Source organism: Ranitomeya variabilis, chromosome 8 (assembly GCF_051348905.1).
Source record: "Ranitomeya variabilis isolate aRanVar5 chromosome 8, aRanVar5.hap1, whole genome shotgun sequence".
Lineage (NCBI taxonomy): Eukaryota > Metazoa > Chordata > Amphibia > Anura > Dendrobatidae > Ranitomeya > Ranitomeya variabilis.
The window spans coordinates 180,037,277-180,047,759 of NC_135239.1; the positions used below are offsets into that span (position 1 = coordinate 180,037,277).

Consider the following 10,483-nt stretch of genomic DNA (forward strand, 5'->3'; position numbering starts at 1 on the left):
ATTCCGGTATTTTTTGTATATAAAGCGAGGTTGATTTGATATTATATCCCCCAAAATTTTGTCGTTTTTTAAAACGTGCCAATGTTTTTTTACTATTTTTCTCAGAATATGTGAATTGGCATTAAACTGAGTAATAATTGGGGTAAAGTTTAGTTCAGCCTTAATTTTACTGCTCGGGTTGAAAAACTCTTGACGGGGTTTAGAAAAAGCATCTTTCATAGCTTTCTCCAACATTTCCTCATTATATCCTTTTTGGCGAAATTTTTTGGTGAGGATTTCTGCCTCTTTGTCGAGGTCCAGAGATTTTGAACAGTTTCTATGGATTCTCATATATTGGCTTTTGGGGATATTCAGCAGCCATTGGGGGAGGTGACAACTGTCTAGAGGGATAAAACTGTTGGAATCCCTCTAGACAGTTGTCACCTCCCCCAATAGTAAAATAGTAAAAAAAACATTGGCACGTTTTAAAAAACGACAAAATTTTGGGGGATATAATATCAAATCAACCTCGCTTTATATACAAAAAATGCCGGAATTTAGGCAACTTTATAGCTCCTACCATACAAAATAAATCTGACTTCAAACAAACTACCTTATCTCGGGAGTTGTTAAAAGGCTTTTTTCCATGTCAGAAATGCACCATGTGCAAACAGGGACTAACTAGAAAACAAAGCAAGTTTTGTAAAGATGAGGCTGAATTTATTATAAAGGATTTCATTACTTGCTCAACCAAAGGGGTTATACATGCTATTAGATGTCCATGCAATAAGGTATATATAGGTCGTACAAAAAGACCGCTAAAAATAAGGATTAGTGAGCATATCCAGAACATAAAGAAGAAATTCATGGGGCATCCTCTTTCAAAGCATTTCTCTGAACAACATAATGGATCCATGTGGGGTACAGAGGTCATAGGCATTGAGAAAATAATTCCACACTGGAGGGGTGGCAACTTTATTAAAGCTATGTCAAGAGCGGAGACAAGATGGATCTTCACCCTAAACACTGTTGTTCCCAATGGACTGAACAGCGGGGTGGAGCTTTTTGGATTCCAGTGATTTGAATGGACGGATGGCGGTTATAAGGACAGTGATTATGGGGTAGGGCCCATTCCTGAGGAAGGAGACAGACGTCTCCGAAACGCGTTGATTTCTTGTGGTCCCTACCGCCATCCGTAGTGCACTTTTTATTCACGTGGGTGGTCACGTTACTTACATCGGCACGCAGGTCCTTTCGCAAACGCTGCTCTCACTCCGCGCACCTAGAGGGACACTCACCTGCACGCACGAGTACCAACTACCGCAAGCGCAAGCTGAGCACAACGGTGAGCTGCCATCGGCCGAGGCAACCGCCGCATGCGGGCGGAATTAGTGACTTACTCCCTCAACACAACGTTGCCAGCCGTTGCTGGACAAATACAGCCTGCAACCAAGCGTTTCATCCAGCGTGAGGATCTCAGTCTGCAATCAGGCACCCTATACGCCATTCTGAACGCTGGTGCAGGTTAAGACTCTTATTATAATTTGGATTTACCTTCATATTGTATTATATCACTCCTTATTCGTAGCAATTGAGTAATTCATTATAGGCTACATCTAAGAGCAAGCTTTTTATGTCTTTTTTCCTTGGGTTTTTATTAGCGTGAATACGGATATAACACATATCCAATTTTTAAACTCATTTATTGCACGTACAATCATTGGTGGAGATTGTTCTATTCGCAGCAGAAATAAGAACCCTGTAATACGTAGCGCCACTCAACTTGTTTATTGCAAAATATACCACTAACAGGAAGTGCATTGTGTCATGAAAAAGCGTTCTCAGAATCAATGTGATAGGTTGAAGCATTCCAGAGTTATTACACTAAGAGACACTCTTCAGAGTTACACTTGTGTGAACGTAGCCTATAATAAGCTTATCCAGTGATCCAGGACAATATCGAGAAGAAGTTAGATATTTTGCTGAGACTTTGTGTGTTATCAAAATAACTTTTATGCACCATCTTAAAATTCTTTAAATAAATAGAATTTATTAGCGAAGCATTATATTTCATATTTATTGGTAATGCTTTTAAATTCAATGATGAAAGACATCATCAGGAGATCGACACGGCAATAGGTTCCCCGTCACATGTATTACATCAACCTTTTATGGACATTTTTTGAAAAGAATTGTATTTCAATTTTAATGATTTAAATAAGTGAAAACAATTAATATGAAAATCACTAGAAAGGTTAATGATATCATCATAGAATTCTTAGACATTTCAGTCTGTATAATTAACAATTAAATTATCACTAAAAACTACAGAAAACTACTTTCTTGCATCATGAATATGCCCATCCTCCACATGAACAAAATCCAATCCACACAGTCAATTCTTGCGAATACGATGTATAAATAATGTTATAGAGAACTTCACGAAACAGGACATGGATTTAAAAGAAAGATTAACAAAAAGAGGGTACCCAAAACATGAACTCATAGAAGCTCTGAAGACACGACAATCCACTGGCCTTCCATATTCTAAAGATGAAAGAAGAAAAAAGAATAGGAAATCACTTTGCTTTGCTTTTAAACACAGTCCTTTACGTGCAGCTATAAAATCAGCCATTTAGACAAAAAAAACTGTTATATCATTGAAATTTATCCAGATTTTAATGCAATCGCAATAAAGAAAGATATTTCAGTGAGGAGCCGCTTTAGTGATAGGAAAACCACCTGGTTAGAAGATTTCACACCAAAAGGAAATTACAGAAGGGGCAATTGCACAATTTATACTGACGTCATGATAGAGTCGGGCCAGATGAAGCGTCAGTCACAGTGCGAAACGGCGATTGCCTCTTAATGTTATCTGCATGCACGTCCCATCTACCACTGAACAGAATAAAGTATAAGTACATTTTACTTCCAGGGTGACTGACACTCTTCTCTCTGAAGATCCGGTATGTGGACTACACCTTATACAGTGTCCAGCACCGCCATTATGGTCTTGTATCCTGGGAGATCCATTATATACATGACACAGCCGCTCTCCTAATGCAGCCAAGTGATTCCTAGCACCGGACAGTTTCTTTTCACTTTTTTCCTCGCAGTAATAATACAGTAACATTACATCCATAGAGAGATAAAGTCATGCAACTACGTCATCCTATGGCTCCTGCAGGGTATAATATCACTGTGGACAAAATGCCACTGAGTATAAAAACCACTGGAGAATGTGGAGATTTTATATACTGTTGTATGTAGAAGAAATGTCACTGTGGCCTCTACACAACACAGGGCTGTGGGATGGAGGCACAATGTGAAATATAAGGATTTGTTCCTATTTTCATTCATGTGCATCACTGCAGATTTGAACCCATCAGCCATAACATAAAAAACACCTGTCTAATATTTTTGGTACTCTGGAGACCTGAGTCTCCGATTGTTATTTTAATATGTTTTTCTTCATATATTATTTTAATGAGATCATGTCCAGCAATTTTGTATATTGAATAAAGAAATATTTTTCCTTATTTCTTTGTTTCTTAACCTTTGTATTTGTTGCTGCATCAGTTCTTGCTTTTTTTTTTCTAAGTGTTTAAAGTTTTTTTGAATATTTGAATAGTTAGATGCAAAATATTTAGGGTCCTTGAATAGGATATAAAAAAATACTATCTTTGTTATTATGAAAAGCGAAACTTTTCTTATACTAGGTCATCTGATTATGTCAAACATGGTCCTGCAGCAACAGATGACATCATCGCTTACACTCTGGCTGATGATGTCACAATGGCGATGATGTCACAATACTAGGTGACTATTAGGTTAAGGATTCCAAAGTCACTTTTCTTACTTTACCTTCAACTGTTGGAGAGTGAAGACGACTTTTGCGCACTTAATAAATTCGTTATTATTGATATTAACTTATCATGGGACGAAAAAGGAAGTGTGGTGAAAAGAATAAGAAGAGTGCTAAAAAGAGATGCACGGAAGAGAGTTTTTCTCAGAGAGGAGAAACTTTTCAGGACATTGTACAGGACGTACCTGTTGAGAAAACAGATGATCCCTGTACAACATCTTCTGGATATCTACCAGAGATGAAGACCCTTAAAAAGGGGATAAAAAGAGGGAACACATCTCCTGAGAAGGGAGATGCAAACCCAAATAAGAGAGGAAGAATGGTGGAATCTGAGAGTGGAAAGGATGTTACCTCTGAAATAAGGTTTAGCGGATCAGCTAAAACCAGGAGCTCTCACCTACATCATGAGAGCGCTGAAAATCAAAGTTGTAGAGAACAACTTAAGAGAAAGAGGACATCTGACACTGAGACCACCACAAAGAGAAGACGTGAGACTGACAAATCCATCGATCAAGCTCCAGAAGGTAAAGTCTATAGTCATTTAGTCACAGGCCACATCCATCTTTTATATACAGTTTTACAAAATGGAAGCTAATTACATAATCTTATCCTGTACATCTTACCATGTACAACAGAGCTCTCCACCTTCTATACTTGGGGCTCTCCAGCCAGAACATGGTGGTAACCAGGTTCATCTGGGTTCAAAGTTCATGATAGATTGAAAAAAATTGCCAATTTATTGAAGCATTATATGTGAGTGTGACTGTAAGATTAATTGTTGGTTCTTATATCTGTTTTGTTTTCTAGGTGTAATTGGTGCTCAGACCACCAGCCCTTCAGAGCAAGTGGCTGCCTGTCTTTCCCTGGAGAGTTTCATCTTTACCAGGAAGCTTGGAGAAGGCAGTTTTGGCAGGGTGATGCTGGCAACACATCAACCCAGCGGACTTCAGCTGGCTGTCAAGATGGTCAAGAAGAGGGAATTGTTGGAGAACGCTAAACACACCATCCGCTTAGAGAGAGAGGTCCTGAAAATCACTGAAGGCAGCAGATTCTTCACACATGCCTATGGGACCTTCCAGACAGCGGTAAGAGACTCCTCACTTTCTAAAAATTCCTTTCTCCCCATCATGTCCAGTTGCTTCCATTAGATTGTAAATTCAATCTTTGCCTGTTCAAATGAATAGCCCTGCTGCATGCTCTGTGTGCCTGTATTCCCTGGGCGCCATTACTGGTGGCTACCATTATAGGATTTTGACTTAGTTTTCACCCTGGACACCTCTCTATTGTGTGCAGACAAGGAGACATGTCTTCTGAACACACAGTAGAGGTCCCAGAACCATAGTAAATGTTATCAGGATGGATAAAATCTGCATTATTTACAATCATCTTCCCTCCTCTCGCACAGGACTATGCATTTTATGCCATGGAATATCTGAGTGGTGGAACGTTGACTGCATTTATCAAATTCAGAGCCCCCCTGAATGTCTGCACGACCAGGTAAGAGAACAGCCGCTCTGTGATTTCTGTGGCCGCTGTCTCCCCTCATAGTTATTAGTGGTTCAGTAGAACAATTAATGCTGATAGGATTTTTTTTCTTCCTTATTAGGTTCCTTGCAGCAGAAATCTTGAGTGGAATAGAGTTTCTCCACAGTCGGGGGATTATTCACCGGTAATAAGCCATTTCTTTTTTTATACGTAGGGAAAGATTTACTATGGGAAATAGTTAAATGTGCCAGAATTGTGGTGTTATTTGTGACAATAATCTGGTGAACATGACGTGTACCACATTTATTAAGTGTTTTAGACACTTTTGGGGGTTCACTCGAAGAGGGGACAAGGCTTTTATGGTAATGGGAATAGTTTGATAGGAATCCATGTGGCTTACAATGTCACAACGTGCAACTAAACTGTAACCAGATTTTTGTGAAAATTATTGGCTGTAAGTAATGAAAACAATAGTGGTGTAACATCGGACAAAAGTCTCTGAAGATGCTCCTAATTTGTCAAACAGTCACTGTGATGAATTTGGCGCATTTTCAGACAGCCTGGTATTATATGTCTACACAAGATAGGATTAGTGAATCTGCCCCCAGTGTTTAGTGAGTGGTCCTGTGAAGCCCCCACAGTAACCCCAGCACTACAGCTCATCTATGTCTGATTCACAGAACTATTTTTCTTTCTTTTTTAAGGGATTTAAAACCAGACAACATTCTTCTGGACGGCGATGGACACGCTAAGATTGCTGATTTCGGCCTTGCTGCTATGAATGTATTTGGCTCTCAGAAGATCAGTGAATTTTACGGCACTCCTGGCTATATGGCTCCTGAGGTGACTATGTGACTACTAATATCTCATACTTTATTATCCACCTGCAATTCTCACTTAATGTGGAGCTTGTGGAATCACAGATCTATCACCACAGCGGCCCACATTTACTAACGCTAACTAATAGATGGACTGTGTAAGAGCCCCCATACATATTAGACTAAAGTCAGCCGAACCGGCCAATATCAGAAGGATCAGCCAACATTCTAATGTGTACTGGGGCCTCTAGACTCTATATCCAGGAGGAGAAGGATCTAGCACATTGGATTTCCAATGATCAATCCTTTATTTTTTGGAGTCTGGTAGAGTTTCTCTAATAGAGAACATAGAAGTTCTTGGCCGAACTGTGAGTTCCTTGCATGGGAGAGGTAGCTATCATCCAAATGATCTTTTGGCTGACATGTATTATGTATGGGGGCTTAGGTGTGGAAAAACACTACCAGTAAACATGTACCATGGTTGTTTTCTGTCTCCCAGGATGGACAATGTACTAACTTACTCTTCTAATCTTATGTTTCCACAGATGGTTCGTCGACAGCCCTTTAATTACTCTGTCGACCTGTTCGCTTTTGGGATCATAATCTACCAAATGGCCACAGGATTTTTCCCGTTTAACTATGGTTACTGTACTCGAAGGCTTGCCCGTTCAGTGACATGTGATGAACCTTGCTATCCGAACACCATGGATTCTCAGCTCAGGAATATCATAGCGAGAGTGAGTAAATAGACAATTATACCTGGAGACATAGGAAGGATAGACCAGTCATGAGTTTTGTTAATACACCGTACATTTCATCACCACTGTGTTGGGTATTTCAGCTTTATCCAATAGAAGGAATTGGGACAATGCTGGAGCCCCGGGACAGCCTCTCCTATATGTACAGCGTTCTTATCTACAGGCCAGTTTATACAATAAAGAGGCTGCGGCGCTCACCAAAACCTCTCCACACAGCTAATCATCAGGATTATTGCGTATCGGTCCCTGACTGATCGACTACTGATGGCCTATCCTGTACCATCCTGTCCTGTACTTTCCAGTCTTATCCTGTCCTATCCTATCCTGTCCTATCTTGTCCTATCCTATCCTGTCCTATCCTGTCCTGTACTATCCTGTACCATCCTGTCCTGTACTATCCTATCTTATCCTGTCCTATCGCATTTGTTCCTAGCAATGGCTGTTTTAATAAATTCATCTTTGTATAAGAAAATGAGAAATCAATTCTGTAACTGCTGTTTTTTCTGAGATTATTTCTATTATTACTTGTGATATAATAATGGTTCTTATTTATTTGCAGCTCTTGTGTAAATCACCAGAGAAGAGGCAGGATGTTTGCAGCAATTTAAAAGGACATCCATTCTTCTCACCTATAAACTGGGAGGAATTAGAGACGGAAAGGTCACGTCCACCATTTACAATGAAACCTGTAAGTGCACAGCATTATTTTATTATAATGTCACCTCCTCGTCTGTGTAATGTGATAATATGTGTAAGAAATACTCAAATAATGAGTAACAATCCTACATAGTGTAGGCCAGAATGTGTTTATCCTCCCCTGCTGGTAAATGGGTGGAATTACAGTATGGGGCAGGATGGACAGGCTTTTACATATTTCTCAAAAGTGTAATTTTTGTCCCCAATTCTTCAGAAGGCCACTTAGTGAATAACTTGGATCCGTTAGGCTGTGTTCACACTGTGGATTTTTTTTTGCAAAGAACCATATTGCTCTTCCCATTTTTGGAAGAAAATGTGTGAACACAGCTTTATGGTGCAGTTGTAGCAGATGTGGATACCGCAGATTGCCAGGCAGCACCAGTAGTTGACTTGTTCTCAAGCTGCAGGTAACGATGCATCATGGCGATTAGCGGTAATCTGCACACAGTTACCACGGCTCATCCACAATCTGTACAGGTGCCCTCAGGAGGGGACGGATATAATTAAATACCTAATGAATTAACCAGACTGATTTGTCTTTCTTCTATAGATCCGAGTTTTGAAAACCAGCAAACAAATTGAATTGCACCAAGTGATGTCTGGCATTGAAGCTCAGAAACCACCTATAACCCTGGAGGAGCAACGGCTGTTCTGTGGCTTCTCCTATATCAGTAACAGGTGGAAGAACATTACTGGCACTGAAGCTCAGAAACCACCTATAACCCTGGAGGACCAGCGGCTGATCTGTGGCTTCTCCTCTATCAGCAACAGCTGGAAGAACATTACTGGCACTGAAGCTCAGAAACCACCTATAACCCCGGAGGACCAGCGGCTGATCTGTGGCTTCTCCTCTATCAGCAACAGCTGGAAGAACATTACTGGCACTGAAGCTCAGAAACCACCTATAACCCCGGAGGACCAGCAGCTGATCTGTGGCTTCTCCGCTATCAGCAACAGCTGGAAGAACATTACTGGCACTGAAGCTCAAGAACCACCTATAACTCCGAAGGACCAGCGGCTGATCTGTGGCTTCTCCGCTATCAGCAACAGCTGTAAGAACATTACTGGCATTGAAGCTCAGAAACCACCTGGAACCCCGGAGGACAAGTGGCTGTTCCGTGGCTTCTCCTATATCAGAAACATGTGGAAGAACATTAAAAGCCACATAAATAACAGCAATTGCAATATAGCATAGTCCCCCTAATACCTGACTACTGGGTCAGGGAGGCGTGGACCTGGGTGTGGTCTGAAGAAACAGGTGGGGTCTGTTGGAATCCCACCCCAAGCTCTTCCATCTACATATCAGAGACCATAGTGTCCTGCATTCTCTATTGCTGCCCCATAACTCACCTGGCTGGCATGCTGCTTGGAGATGTAGGACCGTCAGACTACAGGACAGCACGGTGGCACAGTGATTAGCACTGTTGGCGAGCAGCGCAGTGCTCCTCGGTGTAAATCTGGGACACCATCTGCACAGAGTTTGTATGTTCTCCCCGTGTCTGTGTGGGTTTTCCCCGGGTACTCCGGTTTCCTCCCACAACTCAAAACATACTTCTAGGAAAAAAATAAAATAATTAATTATTGAACATCATCATCCTGTATCTCGTGTATTTCTGTATTTATCACCAGTATGTGACATATAGAAAGGTGGTAACACTGCACAGTGTCAGGACACACATTACACACCTGTAAGAATTCACTGATTCACCAATCACAGGCCGCGACGTCATCGCAGGCCCTAGGAGTTTAGGGCCTGAGATGACGTCGCGGCCTGTGATTGGTCGCATGAGCGGTCACATGAGCGGCACGCGACCAATCAGAAGCCGCGACGTCATCGAGGGTCCTAAACTGCTCATTCTTAGAAACGGAAGCTGCCGGTTACAACCATGGCGCGTCAGAGGGTGAGTATATCAATATTTTTTATTTTAATTCTTTATTTTTTACATGAATATGGATCCCAGGGCCTGAAGGAGAGTTTCCTCTCCTTCAGACCCTGGGAACCATACACTGGGAACTTCCGATTCCGATTCCCGATACCACAAAAGTATCGGAACTCGGTATCGGAATTCCGATACCGCAAGTATCGGCCGATACCCGATACTTGCGGTATCGGAATGCTCAACACTAGATACCACACATTTAGTGATGCCAATAACATTCCAGGCATATATCAGTCAATGCAGAATGCAACACAACTCAGCAATAATTAGTGCAACATGATCACATGCAATAAGCAGAATAACATTTGTCAAGGGGTCAAGTGCCAGTGGCAGGCAATTTTTCTTCCTGCAAAAATGTCAAGGCTTTTCAAAAAGATGCCTAACAAATAGTGATGAGCGAGCACTAAAATGCCCTGGTGCTCGTTGCTCGAGTCGAGCAGATTGGAATACTCGGGTACTCGACCAGAACAACGAGCCCAATGTAAGTCCCGATGGGAGACCCGAGTAATTTTACCGTGATCCCCCCCGGTGGTCTTTTTAAGGTCTAAAAACGTCTGAAAATGATGGAAACACTGCTCAATTGACACAGGAACATCATGGGGATCGCCCCTGGAAGCATTGCTGACTCCTAATTCACAGCTTTAATCAATTTTTTCCGAGATTCATGCCATTTTTCCCGGTGCCACAAAAAACACATTAAAACTAAACCAAAACGGGTTTTGCTTGGAAATATGTCAAGGTACATCCAAAAATTTCCTCCCCCACTTAGGCTTAGTTCAGACGCTGCGTTTTTGAAGCGTTTTTCAACTTTAACATTGCTTTCAACCACTACAAATGCATTCACTGGGAAATGTCATTGTAACATTTATCACCTCCTGCTGGCCATGTGGTGTGTGACAGATAAGCAGACCCATCTTGTTTCATTTACAAAGGTGGAACTCT

At 41.3% G+C, this 10,483-nt stretch overlaps 1 protein-coding gene across 1 annotated transcript; it reads left to right on the top strand.

Annotated features, from left to right (window-relative positions):
• Window positions 1-5,455: 5,455 nt before the first annotated feature.
• Window positions 5,456-9,192, top strand: LOC143787365 (protein kinase C delta type-like). Its single transcript, XM_077276029.1, has 5 exons — window positions 5,456-5,513; window positions 6,034-6,172; window positions 6,693-6,884; window positions 7,465-7,593; window positions 8,152-9,192. Exons 2-5 carry the CDS (start codon window positions 6,107-6,109, stop codon window positions 8,794-8,796), a joined length of 1,032 nt encoding a protein of 343 aa, XP_077132144.1. The 5' UTR covers window positions 5,456-5,513; window positions 6,034-6,106; the 3' UTR covers window positions 8,797-9,192.
• Window positions 9,193-10,483: the final 1,291 nt, after the last annotated feature.

Coding starts and splice junctions, on each gene's coding strand:
- LOC143787365 (XM_077276029.1), top strand. CDS start 6,107: ATGAATGTATTTGGCTCTCAGAAGATCAGTGAATTTTACGGCACTCCT. Junction 6,173..6,692: donor CTGGCTATATGGCTCCTGAG/GTGACTATGTGA, acceptor ATGTTTCCACAG/ATGGTTCGTCGACAGCCCTT. Junction 6,885..7,464: donor TCAGGAATATCATAGCGAGA/GTGAGTAAATAG, acceptor ATTTATTTGCAG/CTCTTGTGTAAATCACCAGA.